This window comes from Dipodomys merriami, unplaced genomic scaffold (assembly GCF_024711535.1).
Source record: "Dipodomys merriami isolate MVZ:Mamm:240054 unplaced genomic scaffold, mDipMer1.0.p SCAF_172, whole genome shotgun sequence".
Lineage (NCBI taxonomy): Eukaryota > Metazoa > Chordata > Mammalia > Rodentia > Heteromyidae > Dipodomys > Dipodomys merriami.
Window position 1 is genome coordinate 135,852 of NW_027203071.1, and position 20,264 is coordinate 156,115.

The 20,264-nt window shown below is 41.8% G+C and overlaps 1 protein-coding gene across 1 annotated transcript in view; it reads left to right on the top strand.

Annotated features, from left to right (window-relative positions):
- Nucleotides 1–20,264, top strand: part of Wls (Wnt ligand secretion mediator) — a 107,838-nt gene that overhangs the window by 57,946 nt on the left and 29,628 nt on the right. The window contains exon 3 of the mRNA XM_070025753.1: nucleotides 16,681–16,805. Coding sequence (XP_069881854.1) covers nucleotides 16,681–16,805 — 125 coding nt within the window. The remainder of the gene's footprint in view (nucleotides 1–16,680; nucleotides 16,806–20,264) is intronic.

Below are 20,264 nucleotides of genomic sequence, written 5' to 3' on the forward strand. Positions count from 1 at the left end.
TATTCCTAGAAACCAGAAATTTATAAAGATCAAGGTAGAAGCTCCAAATTCCTAATATAGGTATGCTGTGTCATTACCAAACTGCATCCATCATCAATTAACTTATTGGAGAATATGGCAACTGGAGACATGGGAAATTCTCAGCATCCCTAGGAGAATGTGCCTACGGGCCTTGACTTAATTACCTTTGACTATAAGCATTTACATGTAAATGAAGATATTTTGAAATAGAGTAATAATTCAAGTGAGATTGTATGAGAGACAATCTCCTAAATTTGAATAGTGTTATGAAAGAATGGGACATGATTTCCAAATGGGAGCATTGGATGAAAATTAAAAACTCTAGCAGAGACATTCAAGTTGAAGGAACAAAATAACTTTTTGAGATTTTTTGGTGCTGGTACTGGGTCTTGAACTGAGGGCCTGGACATTGTCCTTTAACTTTTTCTGTTCAAGATGGTAACTCTACCACTTGAGCCATAGCTCCACATATAGCTTTTTGGTAGTAAATTGGAAATAAGAGTTTCATACGCTTTTCTACCCAGGCTGGTGTCCAACCTCAATCCTTAGATTTCAGCTTCCTTAATAGCTAGGATTACAGGCATGAGCCACTAGCACCTGGCTTAGGAATTCTTTGCAGATTTCATGTGTGTTCAACACTTGATGTTTAAGGATAAATCTCTGCTCTGTTCTGTGGAGGCCATCATCAGAGAACAAGTTTTTAAGGTCTGCAAACTGAAATTATGGAAATGACATTTCTAGGGTCACCTGATTTGCAAGTGAAAAAGTCAGTACTTAAGGCTCAAATGTTCCCATCAGGAAATGCTGCAAAATAAAATACTAAGATCTGCAAGATACCGTGAGCTCATTTGTTAGGCTATCCAAAGAAAAAATTGTCCATATTGAAAGATAAACAGAGACAGAAGGGTTTGGCAATAACTTGATGACCAGGCCTTACAAGATCTTGGGAGGTTGGTCCTTAAGAAAAAGAATTGGGGGGGGGGGGACATCACATATCTACTATTGAAATGTGGGATTCAGAATTTGAGACTCATTGTCCTTTGAATTATACAGCAGTTGGAAATTGTATTTCTTCTTTTTCCGTCTGGACTTCTCACATGGTGGTATTCCTGATGGGAGGGCATCTGTGAACTTTTTAATGGGAGAAGTTGTAAAGCTGAGCTAGGGCTGTGTTCATCGCTGGGCTGGCTCCGGAGGCAGGTACAATCCCACTCCCTTTTGCTTTTTAGCTACACACACAGCCATCATTGCCACCACCAGCTGAGTGCCGTGGAATGCAGAGGTTGCCAGTAATTGTGGGTTTGAGTCACAGAGGAAAAAGATAAGAGGAGAGCCAGGCTGGTTTTTCCACAATTAAATGTTGCCTCTCGGGCTTCTCTGTTGGCAGGAATCCAAAAGGTCAGGAACTACCAGCCATATTATTTTTCTCCCTGACTGCCTGTTCTCATTTGTATCCCCTCCTCATTCATGGGAATGAAGAAAAAAGGTGGGTTGGAAATAAAAAGCTTGTTCTAGTCTACTTTTTCCTTTAGGAAACTTGTCAGAAACAAAGCTCTTCTGTGAAACAGTCGGAATCTCTTCTAGTAGGTGGCTTTTCCTGCATGGACTTTCCATCTCAACTCTCTTCTTTTTGCCAGCAGAACAAATATATTCTAGGGATTGGGGTAACTGTGGAGACCTATTTTTCTCTTTTTATAGTTCTGACTGCTTTTCTCAAGTATTGCCATGCATCTGGTGCTCTGGTAATTTTGCATTTGTTAACAGTTAAACCCTTACATGAGTCACACTCAGGTTTTTAATCCTTGTCACCCCAGTGCCATCTTAAAATGTCCTGAGGGCAAGAATGGTTTTATAGTTCTTTGATTTGTTTTATAGTTCTTTGATTTTTGTCCTAGAGCCTTAAACGTGGGAGGGGTGGGGATGGGGGGGGGCGAGGGGAGGCACATTTAAACACCTGGTGTTGTTTTGCATTTCTACACTAGGCAATAGTAGGTCAAAGAATATTTAGATCAGGAAGTATTGGATCAAGAAGGAATCTTAATCATCTTAAGGCCCAACTTCTGTATTAAATGAGAATAAACACTATGTAAAAAGGATTCATTCAAGTAAATGGAAATAGTGGCCTCCCGACTTAAAGGAAGAGGTTCTCTAACTCTCCTGACACACGATTCAGGGTGGTGATGGGGAAAGGCCTGGCACTGTGCAGCCTGGCAAACGTGGGCTCCTTCCTTCCTCCACCCTAACAGCACCACCTGGGGCCTTGGTTCCATCATCTTGAGATTGCCAATGATTCTGTCTGCGTGGGTGAAAATGTCTGCACAAAGTAGGAACTCAGAACTGTGAGCTTTTCCTAGTCAAAATTGTATTGCTTTTTCAAATACCATTTTGCCTTTATAAGGAAACAAATTTAAAAAAATGGTGCCTGATTGCTGTTGGTGAGAACTTTAGAAGGGAAAGTTTACAGGGCATCCTTGTGTTGTTTGTTTTAATCAATTGATCAAGATCTATTGCATTCATAAACCGCTTTGTTAAATGGCAACTCCTTTCTACAAAGCTACTTAAAGAAAATTTTAAAAATTAAAAAGTTTGTGTGTGTATATGTGTTTTAAAGATCCTACTATATAGCCCAGGCTGGCCTCAAATAGTTTGATCCTATGGCTTCAGCCTCCTGCTGCTGGATTTACAAATGTATACCACCATGACTGACTTACTAGGTCTCTTCAAAGGAAAAGCAGCCTGCACTAGAAATAGAAATTGGATCTGCCCACTGGAAATGCCTTTTCCTTTCTCCCATCACCTCTTCAGCATACTGGGGTTTGGACTATTTTATTCAGCCCAAAGTACCTGCCTCCTTTGCTCAATACTGAGCAAGAGGTTGAGGAATATGGGATATGGAGGAAATGAGCAAGTCATCAGTGTCCACTTACTTAAGAAGCAACATGAACACATGATTGTAAGCAGGGGACAAATGAGAGAGGAGAAGGCCAGAGCTGGGGTAGGACACAGGAGGTGCCCTGCCCCCAAACTGTTGAGGGGCAGGAGTGTAGAAAGATGCTGGAAGATGGCTTCAGCAAAGGCAGAGGCCCTGATGTTGATTTCCAGGGAAACACAGAGGGAGATGGAGAGCCGCAGTGCGGAGCGGAGCAGAGGGGGGTGAGTCTCTCTAACCACTCACCCCCATTGCAGTGAGTGGCTTCTTGAGAGAGGGGCAGTGGACATCTTCAGGGGCTCAGCCAAGGGCAGGGTTTTCGGTGGTGTCCTTCTGCCCCTCACATAGGCATATATATATATATATATATATATATATATATATATATATATATATATATATATATATCCTCCACCCTCTTCATATGGTTACCAATCTTGTCCATGTCCTGGAAGCCTGGGTAGCAGCAGAATACTGTCCCATTCCCCCTACAGCTGAACTTAAGAGAACACTGTGGCTCACTGATCAAGGGGAGGACCGACTCTGCATTAGAACCCCAAACCCTGAGTATAATAATTCCCACGTCGTATGAAACAAATACTCTGTGTGAACAACACTGGATGGACTCCAGCCATAACACAGCTGTTGAAACAACTGAGTCACCAGGGCGATGGAGGCAGTGTGGCGAGAGAATGCTGGGATGCAGTGACTGGCATTTAGCTGGCTGCCTGCGTCCTGAGAGCCAGTGCAGCTCTGGGGAGAGCTGTAGAGAATCTGTTTTCCATCCCCAAACATTCTTCTCTTGTTTCTTTTGAAGCCCAACCATAATCTCTCCTGGCACAAGGCAGACGGGTAGACTGAGAAGGAAATCAGAAAACGTTTGGGACTGACTGGATTCCCTCTTTTTTAGACACTTGAGGAGGTTTCTCCCCCTTAATCATTCATGTTTATTGCCTGGATCATTTCTCTTTTAATGCCCCAGGCTAGTCAGAATGTAATTTAGGTATGGTGAAGGGAAAACAAACGAACAAAAGAAATAGCTTGCATTTATATATGCTGTCTGGAAAAACGGACTGGCTCTTCTGAGCTTTGGGTGCCCAGGATGATAGAAGAAAAAGGAGGGAAACCCTGGCCCTTCTGTCTGGTCTTGCATGTATTCCTCTAGCAGCTGAATTTGTCAGAGCACTTCCCTGAAGGACTCTAGGCAGACTGGGGGAGATATTTAGGTGAATTAGGTCTCATCCAAATTTGAGAGGACTAATAACTTGCCTAAGAGTGACCTCATTGCTCTCTTTCCCTTTTGAAGAGCAGACTTTCGTGTTTTCTCTTTATCTTGAGCTCCTCCTGCACTGTTTGTTTGGGAAGTTGTTAAGTTAAATTAGCCATCCCTTTCCTTTCCTGGTTACAGTTTGAGAATGCAGCTGTCACTCTGTGAACTCTGCCGTCAGGCTATTTTTAGATTCAGTGTGAATGAAGCTCTCTTCTCTAATTGCATTCAGAGAGAGGGGGGCAGTGCGGGAGAGGAGGCAGGTAGATTTTTCACAGGCATCAGATCAGCTATGCTAAATGCTCTGTGTGGAGAAGGTGTCCTGAGGAGAAAGCAAAGGCACCCACTGTGTGTTTCTCTCCCTCAGCTGTCAGATTTGCTTTCTCTCTGCATTCATGTTGATTATGGTCAAATGGAAAGCACCAGTATTTTAACACTTGCTGGCTTTCATGGTTCTGATTTCTCTAGCTTGGTTAGGAAAAAGGACTGATTCATGGTTGAGTTCAAATTCTTAGGAAAACCAATTCATTAGAAAATATCCTTCTGGTGATGGTTTCTATGGCATTGAAACCTGAGCTCTAGAGGCTTCAATTTTCTCTTCCTGGCTCTGTCACGAGGCACAACACACACACATACACATTCACACACACAATCCAGCTCTGACTTTCACACAGATGCCAGAATCTTGCTGAAACATCCTTCTAAACAGGCAAGTGCATGATTGGTACCATGTTTTGGTACTTGGCTATCAGATCTTTCCTACCCCTCAGGTCTCCCTTCCCTCTAGTCACTCTTAGTCGTCCATACTGAGCTGCTTTCTCTATACCATTTTGTGCTTGTAATGACTATTTATACACATAATTTCTTCTGTTTGTATTCTTCCTCCTACTTCACTGTCTAGTGAAATCTTCCTTACCTTGTAGTTCCCAGATAATACTTCATCTGTTCTGAATGAGGTGATCCAGATCATGTTTTCTGTGATGCATTCCTTGGCTCTCCTGTCCAGAACTCCTTTTCCTGCCAACTGTTTATATTTGTATGTGCTTTGAACACATCATTAACACATGGAATTGTCCTCATTTATATATATGCCTGCCTCTCCCACTTGACTGAAAAAATTTGTGGGCAATAACTATGTCTTATATGTGTGTGGTTTTATCCCCATTATCATACATGGAAATCAGGAGGTATTTAAAAATATTCAGTAGAGGAGAAATTAGACTGGATTTCCACTATTGTTAGTTTCTGAGAATTAATGATTCACCTTGGAGGCAGTGTTGATTGTTATGGCTTCTCGGTTCCTAATGGGCTTCCATTCCAGCCCTTGTAAAGTAGGCTAGAATAGGTTACCATGACACATTACCCTGGGCTTATATACCTAAATAGGTGCTGCACAGTTTTTCTTACACAGTGGAATCTCTTATAAGAAGTTCCATCTTATCCCTATGGGTTGGAAAGACATAAATACAGACCCTTATATTGTTTTGCTGGCTTTGTCTATTTATGTGGTGCTGAGGAATCGAACCCAGGGCCTCATGCTTGCAAGGCATGCACTCTACTGCTGAGCTACCTTCCCAGCCCCCCTTATATTGTTTTGCTTAAGCCTTAAATCCTAGAACAACTTCAGGTCAGAGAATTTGTTGATATGCAGCTTCCAAAACATGCCTTGTCTCCTCCTTCAATCCCACTGGGCTCACATTATTATCCAGAAAGAAGAGGGAGAGCCAAGACAGCACCTCCCTTTGAACCACTTCTTTCAAAAGTTTCCCTTTAATCCAGGCTTGGTAGGACTATGGGTCACTTATGAGCCAATTTGAGGATCATTGTTTTCATGAGGATGTGTGTGTGTGTGTGTATGTGTGTGTGTAAGTGTAAGGATACAAAAGCAGATAGTAGAAAAAGAATGTATAGATCTCATCAAAATAGAGCAAAAAATAGTATAAAGGTGATGGAAATTTGGGGGTATAATATTTGAAAAATGCAGCAATGGTATTCACTAGACACTATGTTGGAACTGAACTATACAACTTCTCAGTGGGGATAGGAGGGAGAGTGCGAGGGAAGGGGTGACATTGTACAAAAAGAAATGTATTCTTTACCTGACTTATGAAATTGTAACCCCTCTGTACATCACCTTTATAATAACAAGAAAGTATTTTTTTTAAAAAGAATACTTGAAGAAAAATGATGTGCATCAATTTTGTTGCTTATTTTAATTTTTTGCTGGCAATGGGACTTGAACATAGGGTTCTAGGCACTGTCTTCTAGCTCTTTTGCTTAAGACTAGCACTGTGCCATTTGCTTAAGACTGGCATTGTGCCATTTGAGCCACACCTCCACATCTGGCTTTTTGTTGATTAATTGGAGATAAGATTTTCACAAACTTTCTTGCCTGGGCAGACTTCAAACTGCAATCCTCAGATCTCAGGTTCCTGAGTAGCCAGGATTACAAGTGTGAGCCACCAGTGCCTGACTTCCTTCAATTTGGTAAATACTTAATGAAAATTACTTGTTTAAAGACATGAGTGCTACTGCTTCCACCAGGACTGAGTTAGATATGGACATTCACATCCAGTATAAATGGAGAAAGACACAGATAAGCAGGCATGTAGATGCATTGCATTAGGGCAAGTGGTCCAGTGCTGGACTAAGAGGGCACTGTGGGAACATGAGCAGGGATACTATACTGTGTTTGAGAACAAGAATAGGAAGGTAGCTGGGAAGGTGGCTCAGTGGTAGAGTGCTTGCCTTGCATGCATGAGGCCTTGGGTTCAATTCCTTAGCACCACATAAGCAGAAAAAAAGAGAATAGGAAGGTAGGAGAAACAAGGATACAGGTTGACCCATTGTAACAATGAGATGTACAAGACACTGTTGAAAATGAACTTTACAACTTGGGGGGGAGGAGGAGGGAGGAGCTGAGGCGGTGGAGTAGAAAGAGATGGTAGGAGAAAAACAAAGGAGGGGGTAACAATGCTCGATAGGAAATGTACTCATCACCTTTCTTGTGTAACTGTAACCCCTCTGTACAATATCTTTACAATAAAAATATATATCAAAAAAGAACAGGAAGGTAGGAGTGAATTGGATGGGATTCTAGAAGAGGGATAGGAATTGGTCTGGAATGGGTAGAAATGCCAAGTACTTCCTACAGCCCTGAGTACAACCAACACAGTAATGTCAAGTGAAGCCTTCAAAGAGCAGCTAGTATTTATTGAGTGCTTACTACATGCTATGCCATTGTCAAATGCTTGGCATTCATGAATGTGATCATTTCTTAAGTTTCAAAGATGGTGTTTACCACCACCCTCGAGTTGCATAGGCAGGTATCAAGTGGCCAAAGTGGGCTACAATCTCAGGCTGTCTGTTGAATCTGCTGCCTGCCAGCTGGACAAGGGTGTGTGTACAGAGGGCTGTATTTTTAAAAAATATTTTTATTGAAGCCGGGCGCTGGTGGCTCACGCCTGTAATCCTAGCTACGCAGGAGGCTGAGATCTGAGGATCGCGGTTCAAAGCCAGCCCGGGCAGGAGAGACCATGAGACTCCTATCTCCAATATACCACCAGAAAACTGGAAGTGGCGCTGTAGCTCAAGTGGTAGAGCGCTCGCCTTGAGCTGAAGAGCTGAGGGACAGCGCCTAGGCCCAGAGTTCAAGCCCCACGACCGACCAAAAAAAAAAAATATATATATATATATATATATATATATTTTATTGAGATTGATTACATAAATTTCACAAATTTTACAGTATTGTGGGATGGTGATACTTAAAGTTAAAACACGTTTTAATCTTCACAAGGCAAATTGTCATTATCATGGTCTATAACGTTTGTGAATTCTATGAGCTTTGACAATACAACTATTTCTTCCATATCAGGTGATACGTACATGTCTTTCCTTTTGCTTAGTGTAAGCTGTTCCCTCTTTCCCTCTTGTTCCCTCCCTCCCATCGCTGCCCTTGAGTTGCTTAGTTCGTTTTCATCAATGTCCAGTGCTGCTGATGGGCCCCTCTGTTGTATGTTTTCCCCTGTTTCCAGAGGGCTATATTTAAATGTGACAGCCTGCTATGACATTCAAGGAGCTTCCTCTTTAGACAGAAGTCAGTGTAAACAAACCAACTTTAAGGTGAAAAATTAAGACAGAAATGGATGTGTTTCAGTCATTGAAGCCAGAGGTAGTGGAAGCCTGAACAATGTTACAGAGGAGAGGGGATACATCTGAAAGATATCCAGTAGACAAGCTTAACCAAGCTGGGTGGTTTGGCTCTGTGCACTATGGGAAGAGACATCAATAGGAAGTGAGCATGTAGATTTCAACCTCAGGAGGGAAATCTTGACTGGAGAATGAGACTTGCATCCCAGAAATAGGTAAAAAAAATCTTTAGGGTAAGTGTATTGAACGGAAAAGTGCTGACCTACAATCTAATCCTAATGGATATTCATATTCAGTGTACTTCAGGTCTATTTATTTACAATATATATGATACTTACATCACACTATTGTACAGGTTTGATTCAGTAATGCCCTTGGCTACAGCTAGAATAAAGTGGAAGCTTTCTATCTTTTTGCAAAGAACCAGAGGTAAACAATATTTCCCTTGTCTTACTCATGTTCTATTGACACATCTGATTTCAACTAGGAGATAATGCACCGGAATATAGTAAGGGGCATTCTGGTGATGCTTAGATATATGTCTTCTTATGCACAGAAAATATTTCTTCACAATGTAAATGCTTGACAGGCTGGGTAAAGATGAGAGGTAATGGAAATTAAATTGCTAAACTGGTTTATGACATACTTGTACTCATTCATATGTATAACTGCTCACCCCCAAGCCTGCAGGGCATCTTATGAAAACAGCCAGAGCCAAATTTATAATTAGCTGAGTCCATTTTTGCCAGGCCTAACCATGGATATAAGACAGGGTTGGTTTTGTTATGTCCTTAATTGAAAACATCAAGAACATACAAGCCAGGTCAGAGAGTTTTTGATTGAGGAAGGAATGCTGGCATAAATAACCTCAGATTATACGTCTGCCAGGAGGCTAGGATGAGGCTGGGTCTGGCCTGTGGCCTCCTTCTGAGGTTACCCAAACAAACTTTGTGACTGTCAGCCTCTGTGTAATGTGAGAATACATGAGTGCTTTGAAACCTCTTTTGTTTTTTCCCCAGGGCAAAGTCCCAAGAAAATTAAGGTTTCTCTAGAATCTAAAAGTTTTTTGATACCATGAAATTATCATTTTTCTCCTCTAACAGGAATCGCTCTTTTCCTTCATGTAGTTGGTCCACAATATAAACTAAGCATCCTAGGACTGGATGAAAAAGGAACTTGAGTTTTTTTAAAGACCTGCTATAAACCAAATGGTCAGGAGCTGTAGGAAATGGGTTCCATTATTTCCTGGCAAAGGAGAAAAGCAAGACTTATTCAAGGTTAACTCAACAGGGAAACATAAGACGCAAACCCAGCTCTATTTGCCCCTAGACTTGTGTTCTTGCCCTTGGTACTGTCCTGGCATCTTAATACCTATTCCAGACACAGAGAGGACATAAAGTATAAGTGAAAGGCCTTCTGATGACTTTCTCAGGGAAGCTGCCAGTCATCTTTCCCCACTGCATCCCACCCCCTACCCCAAGGGCCATGCTTACATTAAGCAGCCACCCTAGAATTGTTGGGGATGCCCAACCTCCTTCCTAGTTGCAAGAGAATCTTGTTGTCCTCTCCTACTTTTCATTTGCCCAGATAGGGCAGGACAGCACAGCTGTCAATTATATAAAGTATATAAAGTCAAGTATAAAGAACTCCAAAGGGCATATGCACTTCCGGATGTGGAAAGACATGGGTCTTTTTCTACTTGGAATGACCCTGCATGGTGGGTCTGCTCCTGCAGATCTTGGAGTTCAGGTTTCCTTCTGTCAGCACCACCCCATAACAGGATGGAAATAGTAATTGTGTAGAACCCACAATGCCTTTCCATACTCCCTTCCCTGTATCCTGAATGACTTTAGCACTAGACAAAATATATCTCTAAAGTCATCTGAGAAGTGTGAGGTTTTCCCAGCCCCTGGGTTCTATGGCTTCCATACCAAAGCAGCTGGTCTGAAATAAATGCAGGGAGGAAAATCCTGTGGATTTGAAATCTGCGAGTGCCTTATGCTGATTCCTTCCAGCCTGAGTCTCTGGAACTGATATAACCACTGTGGCTATTTTATAGGAAAGGTTCTCTAGCTCTAGCCTTCCTGCAGTTCTCCCTGAGAGTTTCCATCGGATTCTTGGCCTTCATTATCTCTGAAGGGAGGGCAAGGGGAAGATTAGCCACGCAGTATCTTGGGAGCATGAAACTGGTGTTTTATTACATGCAACATAGTCATTAAAGCTGCACTGTATTTCCGAGTCCATCAGCAGCCGAAGAGAAAATGATCTGAACAGCCAGCTCCCCAGCTTTGCTGGCTTCCTCTGCACAGCCAGTCCTTTTCCTTCTCTGAGTTTTGTGCCCCAGGCTTGGATTAGGAGATGATAGTGAGAAGCTGCCATTCCTGAAACCTGGGGATGACTTTGAATGAAAAATAGAGATGACTTTCAGTTCCCTAATAAGATGATGACAACAACCATTGCTAATCGTGGAAGCTTTCCACACTGTTCTGAGCACTTTTCATGCAGCAACTAATTTAATGATCACAAAATTTCAGGAAGTAAATCCTCGTCTAACACATGAGGTACGGAAGCATCCTTTTGATCCAATGAGAGAGGTAGGAGGATTATCAGGATAGGCTGTTCTTCCCAATTTTTGTTTATTTTTCTTTTTTCCTTACGTCATGAAAGACACATATGGTCTGAGAAACAAAGCATCCACAGGTTAGGCTGCTTGAGCAGACAGAGGTTATGTTTCCAGGGCTGGATTTTCTAAATTCTGGCTTCTGCTCCTCAAATATAGGAGTGATCTTATGTCTGCCTAGCTACACATAGAAGAAATCAATGATGAGCAAGATTGAGTGGAAAAACTTATAAACCCAATAAACTCTCAGAGACAGCTTTAGAGGGAACGTGACCTTGTAATGACAGGGGAAGACAAAGTTGACCATGTAGTGACCAGTGTGAAGGAATTTGTTGTCTCCTCCTCATAGTGACTTGGAAATCACTTGATGCTTCACTAACTGCCTTGCACAGATGTTTTCATTTCTTTTGCCTTTAGTGAATTAATTACTGGCATCTAAAACTTGGGATTTAGTTTATAAACATGGGAATTTCTGACTTTAACATCAAAAAAGATCCAGTAAAACTCATCAGATCTATCTGCTGCTACTGGCTGAAACTAAAAGCATCGGTTCTCCTGTGTTTTAGTTCCTGTCCTGGCTAGAACCCAACCTGCCTATGAATACACATGCACTCAGGGGCAGAACCACAGCATGAATCCTGTGTTCTCAGGCCTCGAACTTGGTCCTCCTTAGATCATACTACTTTATGGAAAGGGGCTGTGCAGGTAGAAGCCCCTCCTCCCCGAGGAGCTCACATTACAGGGTTCTACACATGATTCTGAGCCATTCTTTTGACCTCCTGGCAACACTGTATCTCTCCCCTGTAGAAGGCTGGGAAGGGAGTTTGCTTGAAGTTGAGTGGCTCTTCCATGAAGTATGCTTGATTAAGCTATTTGAGGGTCATATGGTTCTAGGAAGATTCAGATGGAAGTTTCACCACTGCCACGTGTTCTTGGGCAAGTTCCTCCCCGAAGGATGTGGGGATTGAAGGAGAGAACACAAAACACATGGCACCTGACAATGGAAAACACTGTTGTCTTTAAAAAAAATTGTTTTAATTTTTTGTTGTTATTATAAAGGTAAAGTACAAAGGGGTTACAGTTATATAAGTCAGGTAAAGAGTACATTTCATTTTGGACAATGTCCCCCCCCCCCCCACATCCCCACCCACATATTGTATAGTTCATTTTCAACATAGTATCTAGTGAGTACCACTGCTGGATTTGTTCACTCTTTGTCCCACCATTTTGGTGCCCACCCTCCCCGCACCCCCCCCCCCAAAAGATAAATGAACAAGGGTGGGAGATGGAAAGGGATGGGAAGGAGAAACAAAGGAGGAGGCAACAATGCTTGATAAGAAATGTACTCATTATCTTGCCCATGTAATTGTAACCCCTCTATATGGTATTTTCACAATAAAAAGATAAATGAACAAGCAAGATAAAAAGAAAAGAAGACAAAAACAAAACCTGCTTCCATGTCGATGAATATTGATTTACATGCATTGCACCTCTGTGCTCCTCCCCTAAGAATATCCTCCTGTGGTCTCACCAGAAAACACTGTTCTTGTTGAAGACAAAGATATTTATGTTTTGTGAGTAGTTTGAGAGGCACCTTTTATGAAAGTTAGCTGGCTTAATAAAAAGAAAGTAATATGAAATATAATCATCCTTCTAACAATCTTGTGTATAACTAATGTATATATGACGTAATGGAGATATGTAGAAGAGTAGAAAACTACTATTGTGCAGCAAATTAATTCCTGTATCACTTTTGCCATGAAGCCAAAAGATGACGGGTCTTTGCTGACATTTTCAGAGTAGTCATGTTGCTCATGCTGCCACGCCACATGATGATTTTATCCTAGATACTCAATGCCTGAGAATCTTGGTTTATTTATTCATCTCAAGGATATATTTATGTCTACTTCATACAATTGTATAGAAAATTAAATAATTTAATGAAATATCAGAAGCCACAGGAGCTTAAGATGGAAAAAGTACACATCAAAAAATAGTATTTAAATGTTTTGTTTTTCCTGTGAGGTTACTCAGCAGATGGGGAGGTAGGACCAAGCCAGGAGCTGAACCTATCTGGCCTTCTCCCTCCTGGGGGCACCAGCTTAACCAGACATTGTGAGGTCTAGGGCATGAATATCAATGAAGGTATATGTCTAAATATTTAAAAGTGCCAGGTCAGGAAGTAGAGGTGTGGCTCAAGTGGTAGAGTGCCAGCCTTGAGTGGAAAAAGCTAAGGGATAGTACTCAGGCTCTGAGTTCAAGCCCCAGTACTAGCACAAGAAGAAAGGAAGAAAGGAAGGAAGGAAGAAAGGAAGGAAGGAAAGGAGAGATAAAGGAAGAAAGAAAGAAAGAAAGAAAGAAAGAAAGAAAGAAAGAAAGAAAGAAAGAAAGAAAGAAAGAAAGAAAGAAAGAGGGAGGGAAGGAGGGAGGAGGGACGGGGGAGGGGGGAGGGAGGGAGGGAGGGAGAGAAAGAGTGCTTAGGTTATACATGAATACTACACCATTTTCACAAAGAATTAGAGGGAGGGAGGGAAGAAAGAAATGGGATAAATCCAATAAACTGCTAAGTGATAAATCCGACCAATAAACTGCTAAGCCAAATATGTTCAGTTCTCTCATTATGCCAAAGTTACTTTCATAGTTAACTGGAAGGACAGATTGGAATTTAGGATTTTTGGATTGCTTGGAATTCTGTATCAAAATATGATTGAATAGGAAGCATAAAGCCCCTGGACCATCTGATTCCATCTCATACAGAGAGGAGCCTTGTTGCTTATACATAAACAATTCAACCTCTGAGCTCAAGCTCTGTTCACTCTGTTCAAGTCTTCCTATGAATTGCAGCCTTTTGTTCATTCCTGACCTCCCAAGGGTGTACAAGTGGTTGTTGATTTCCTCTTGAAGACCACCCAGACCTTGAAGTAGAGTTAGAGCTGTCAGGGTAGAGTATTTGAGCCCCTGAGTTCCTGGAGCATAGAGTATAAGTGGGCAGTGGGTAGCTAGGAAAGGAAGCAGATGAAGGACTCGCAGAGAGGGGGCTTTAAAAGGACAGGGCCCAGAGTGAAAACCCATCTTACCTATGTGTAAGATGGTGATCTTACTGAACCCTAATAATTCCAGGAGCACAATAAATGAAATGCTGTTGTGGCCTGAATGAGATGGTAATGTTAGCGTTGTGTTCTTGATTGAGTCCCATGGTTCTCCAGGTTCCCTTCAAACGACATTGGAAGTCTCACTTTCTAACCTGGGGCGACAAATGAAAAGGGTCTATCCTGGTGTCCAGTGTTCATGACAGATGGAGATTTTCACCCATTCTTCCTATTAGCCACTGAGGTTGCTAAGCAGTGGAAACTAGCCTGGTCCCTGGTCAAAGACACATCCAATCTCTGACTATTGCTGGTACCAAGCTGGGAGTTGCACATTTTTTTGTCCTTCCCCTTGTTCAGCCCTGGGTCTCTGCATTGATGGTGTCCTCAAGTCAAGTCTCTGCTCAGGCTATGTGGAGCTGGGAAGATGCTGGAGGCCCAAGGGTCCAGCCATTCTGTTTGCAGGCTCCCACCCAGTCACTGTATGCAGGCCCCTACCCAATCACCCTGTTGTCAGCTCCACTCCACCTTAGGAAACCCAGGTGCTTCCAGATCCTGAGTGATTTGGGCCTCTGTTGCATGCATGGATTCACTTTTCTGGAACATTCCATATGTGGGGGTTTATACTATGACTGTCCTGAAGCCCTATGCTGACCATTATTTGTCTATAAAAAGTGTTGAAATACACAAGCCTAGTGCATACACTCAGATCATATCCAAACTGAAGTGAGATGGTTGAAAAACTTGGGTCGTTTTTATGCAGGAGGAGAGAAAGAAACAGGTCAACAATTAAGGTATTCTTGTACCCATAGGAAATTTTATGTATGCTCACTTGACGATGTTCTTATCTCTTCTCCTGTGACTTAACATGTGTTCAAGGTAAGGAATATTTGTTAAGCAAACACCAATTGCACACCATACAGCTTGTAGTGCTTCTAATCTGACCTTCCTTATTTACCACTGATCACAACTCTGAGGTAGGTTTTCATTGATCCATTAGTAAATTCTGTACTTAGGGATGAATACTCATGTCATAATCAGTTTTAGAACCCAAGTGATACCTGGCTCTCCAGTCACTTTAGAAATGTAGTTTGTTCTCTTATTCCCCACATCAAGGCCCATCTTTTCTTAAACTTGGTCAACATAGCATAAAACAGACAAAATTAGTACATGTATATGCAATTTTTTTTTTGTCAGCCGTGGGGCTTGAACTCAGGTCTTGGGTGCTATCCCTCAGCTCAAGGCAAGCACTCTACCACTTGAGCCACAGTGCCACTTCCAGTTTTCTAGTGGTTTATTGGAGATAAGAGTCTCACTGACTTTCCTGCCCAGGCTGGCTTTGAACCGAGATCCTCAGATCTCAGCCTCCTGAGTAGCTAGATTTACAGGCGTGAGCCACCGGCACCCAGCTGTATATGCAATTTTTATTAATCTAATTGACTTAATGAGGAATTGTGAGTTGAATCCATTCATGATCTTGATTAACATAGAAGTATATGTGAACACCTATCTGTAAAATTATGTGTTTTTAATATATTCCTATCTGTGCCCAAATCTTTTTGGAGAAACCCTTTGCCTTTTACATTACTTGGTTTAAAATACAATGAAAAAGTGTGTGTGGGGGGAGCTCATGCTGTACCACTTGAGCCACACTTCTAGTCTGGCATTTTGCTGGTTAATTGGAGGTAAGAATCTCATAGACTTTTCTGCAAGGGCTGGCTCCCAACTGTAGTCTTCAGATCTGAGCCTCCTGAGTAGCTAGGATTATAGACAGATTATATAGATTATGAGAAATCAGCACCTAGCCAAAAAAATAGACCCTTTTGAGATTTAGAAACATAGTAGATTCTATACTTGTGGTCTTTTAGACAATTTTAAGAAGGAAGCTTTCAGACCAGAATGATCACAGAGGAGAGTGCCAAAAGGATTTAAATTGGGTCCAAAAAGGCATGTTTTAGTCTGTTTTTTGTTGCTGTAACAAATAAAGCAGAGGTTTATTTAACCTGCAGCTTGAGAGGCTGAAAGTTCACCACCAGTGACCTGATCACCTCCTGGGCCTACCCAGGAGTTGAGATCCACCATCTCAACACTGTGTGGGGACTATACACTGCACATGAACCTCCGGGAAGACACACAAATCATATCTAAACCAAAGCAGGTACTTGGAAAACTTGGTTATTTTTAGCAGAGAGAACACAAGCCAGTGAGTTGTGATATTCAAGTACCTATGACACTCTTTGTGGAAGTTCAAATTCCATGTGGCTCCTGTTAGCAGAATTTGGACCAGTGGCACAGGTTACAGAAGGATAATTTCTGACCATGATTCAGAATCTGAGTGTTTGAGCTACCTCAGAGGACGATGCACCTATCCCTAGGGAGTTTAAATGGAAGCTCTTGATTCTGGAAGAGTAGTTATGGAAGTGACCCAACATCCAGGTGAGATTTTAATTCTGTGACTTTTCACCTTCAAGTTTGGAGTGTCTAGGAATGGTTACGTCTGTTTTGTCTTCTTAGTTTCCACAGCAAAACTGGTAAGAGTTTTTAAAGTGTTTCCACAATATCTTTCCAAGACCCATTTCTGAATCATGTACCCTCTCCCTGGCAGGAGAAAATGCAGAAGTTTCCATGGACGTTTCTCTGGCTTACCGTGATGATATGTTTGCCGAATGGACCGAAATGGCCCATGAGAGAGTACCCCGGAAACTCAAATGTACCTTCACATCCCCCAAGGTAGGATACCTTGATATCAAAGTTGATGGAGTTTGCTTTCGATGCTTCCCCCTCCCCCCCCCCCCCGTATGTGGAAAGACTTATTCACACGTTGCAGACATGTCTTTTATTTCCTAGCATACATGACCCACAAAGGTTGCTCATTATTCTTTGTAAAAAGAAGAGCACACAAGTAGGTCTTTGCTAAGGACAGAAGAACAGAAGGAATGTCTGGTTGAAATGCTACAGTTGTTTCTCAAGTACTTGCACAAAACAACTATGAAAGTGTTTCAATCCTTTCCTCAGTTTTTTGAATCTGCTTCTCAGTTTCCTAGCATTGTGTACTGTCACAGCTAATGTTCAGATAAAAAGATTTATAACCCCAGTGGATAAATACCACAGACAAAAATATAGTCATGCATGGGTGGTTTACACCTGTAATCCTAGCTACTTAGGAGTCTGAAGATCCTGGTTCAAAGCCAACCTGGACAAAAATGTCTGTAAGACTCTTTTTTTTTTTTTTTTTTTTTTTTTTTTTGTTGGCCGTAGGGCTTGAACTCTGGGCCTGGGCGCTGTCCCTCAGCTCTTCAGCTCAAGGCGAGCGCTCTACCACTTGAGCTACAGCGCCACTTCCGGTTTTTGGTGGTTTATTGGAGATAGGAGTCTCAGGGTCTCTCCTGCCTGGGCTGGCTTTGAACCGCGATCCTCAGATCTCAGCCTCCTGAGTAGCTAGGATTACAGGCGTGAGCCACCAGCGCCCGGCTTGTCTGTGAAACTCTTAACCAGCAAAAAGCCAGAAGTAGAGTTGTGGCTCAAGTGGTAGAACACCAGCCTTAAATAGCAAAAGCCAAGCAAGAGCCTGAGGCCCTGAATTCAAGCCCCAGTACTGGTAGTCACTTACACACACTAGATAGATAGATAGATAGACAGATAGATAGATAGATAGATAGATAGATAGATAGATAGATAGATAGATAGATAGATAGATAGATAGATAGAGATAGATAGATAAATAGATAGATGAATAGGCAGACAGACTAAAGGAAGTGGGAAAAAGAAATACCAAACACTTTCAGGACTTTGTATGCTGTGAAAGAAATAATTAAAACCTTTCTAGTTCTGTTGCAAGTTGATTATATCTTTCAAGATGAGGCCTTTTGCATATGGAATTTCATTCTCAGAAAAGGCAATGCAATTTCTCACCTTCCTTCCACCCTGAGGGGCAGGAGAAGCAGAAGGAGGAGGGTGCTTGCCTGCAACTGCTTCTTAATGACAGTTGCTTAATTATCTTTAGGATATGTTGATCCTTTCAAGAAAGATATTAAACCTTGAAAGGTGTCAAGGAAATGAATCATCAAATCTATGTTTTTTGATTGCAATGAAATCTAGTCTTGAGTCTGAAGATTAAATGAGAAATTGCTTTAAAGCGTTTTAGTCTCTGGGGGATTGTGAAGTGGTGGTGGGGGGAGTCAAGTTGCCACCTGCTGTAATTTGTCCTAATTAGCCAGTCTTGTGCCAGAGCTAGGGGAGCACTGAGGAGGTGGGGGAGGGAAGAAAAGAGAGAAAGAGGGGGGGGGGACTCTTCTTAAATGCCCTAAATATTGACAGAGGCAGAATTTTGGTGCAAAAAGAAAAGCCTTAAGCAGGATACAGTGATTTTTTTTTCGTGACATGGGCAGCTTAACATCATAGAAGTCAATGTGTCTCTCGAAATATATTGACCTTAGCTACACCTGTCTCCTGGGTGGTAATGTTCCCCATAAAAACTGGAAAATATAAGACACCCAGAGACCCACAGTGGAGAATCTGTGAGCCCCAGAAATCATCTTATTTAACTTCATGCTTTACCTGGAGGAAAGCAAGGCCAAATGAGGGGAGGTAACCTGGTGTACCCACACAGGAAATCGAACTAGAAAGGGGATCTCGTGGCTCATCACTCAGCATGTCTTCATGACCATCAATTCCTACTTTTGGGCATATCTAGGGCAGCCATTGCTTCTTTTCCCAAAATAACAAGAGACATCAGTGTGGAGTGACTTTACTTGGAAGGCTCAGGTTCAAGTTCCCATTCTGCCACACTAGAGATTTTGACCAACACCCACATCAAATGGTATTAGACTAAATATCTTTTGTTTCCCTCAGGTTCTCAATTCAGTAAGCAAAAATCAGACCCTGACTAGAAACACACTTTAAAAAGAAAAAGCCTTCCTGGTGTTACTACAGAGGCTAATTAGGCCCAATAGGTTACCTTAATCTAAACTGAATCTGAGCCTGTAGCATATTTTAAGTAGCTCCTATAGAGCCTTAATTCTATGCCCGATTTGTAAGTATAGGAAGGGAGAGAAGGGAGATGGGTACAAGAAGAGAAACCATCTATATAAGAAGAATCAAACAGTCTGCACCAGAGGTGAACAGAGTTCTTTTCACAGAATTTTTAGTTTTTATATCTCATCTGCCAACATTAGTCAACTAGTAGCATCTGGCAATAGCCCTCACATTTGAGGGGATAAATTATCATGACTGATTAGTGATGTCTGCATGGACAGGGAAAGATGAGTTCTCAAACAGGTAAGCCAGGTGTTTGCCTTCTCTCTCTCCATCCTGCCTTGAATAGCTTCTGTCTCTGCACAAAGGCGTTTGATTGCACTTTTAAGCTCTGACCATCCAAGAAGTAATCCCATCAAGACCACAGAAAGTAGGAGCCTTTCACATTGCTAGTTGTAGCCTCCTTTTCACTTCTCCTCTGAATCTTTTGCTCTGAAATTTATGATGAATTATGAAGATTCTGTGAATTAATTCAGATTTATGAATGACAAATTTGGTTTCTGCTATCACTCAACCTAGCCATGTCAATCAAACATGGTAGCTAGCATATAAAGCCAACATTGACCACAGACCTCCCCATGCTGAAGTTCATGCCCGTACATGGCCATACTTATATCTTACCCTCAGGCCCTCAGTAGACACATAGCCAAGAGGTGTAGAGAGATAGAGCCAAATTCTGTTTTCCCAATAAGCTATGCCCCTATTCTTTAATACCTACCATCATGCACTGGGAATGCTATTTTTAGTGTTGGTCAGTTTAGTTCAGTTCATTGGCTAAATTTTGATATCTTTCTGCCGTCTTATCAATTGGGCTATTAGGAAGTTTGGGGGTCATCTGTAGAACACTTAATTTCATTATTACCTTTCTTTCATTTCTGTCTTTCCCATTATCTCAAGGGCTCTTTGGGATGTTTCCTTTCCTGTCAGATCAGCAAAAAAATGATATTTTCAGCTTCTTATACCTCATCATGAAAATAATTACCCATAAGGTTGGAGGCATGGCTCAGTTGGTAGAGTACTAGCCAATGAGCAAAAAAGCATCAGGTACCGAGTTCAAGTTCCAGTCTTGGACAAAAAAAAAAAAGAGGAAATGGAGCCATGGCTCAAAGTGGTAAAGGGTTGAGCAAAAGAGCTTATGGACAGCACCCAGACGCT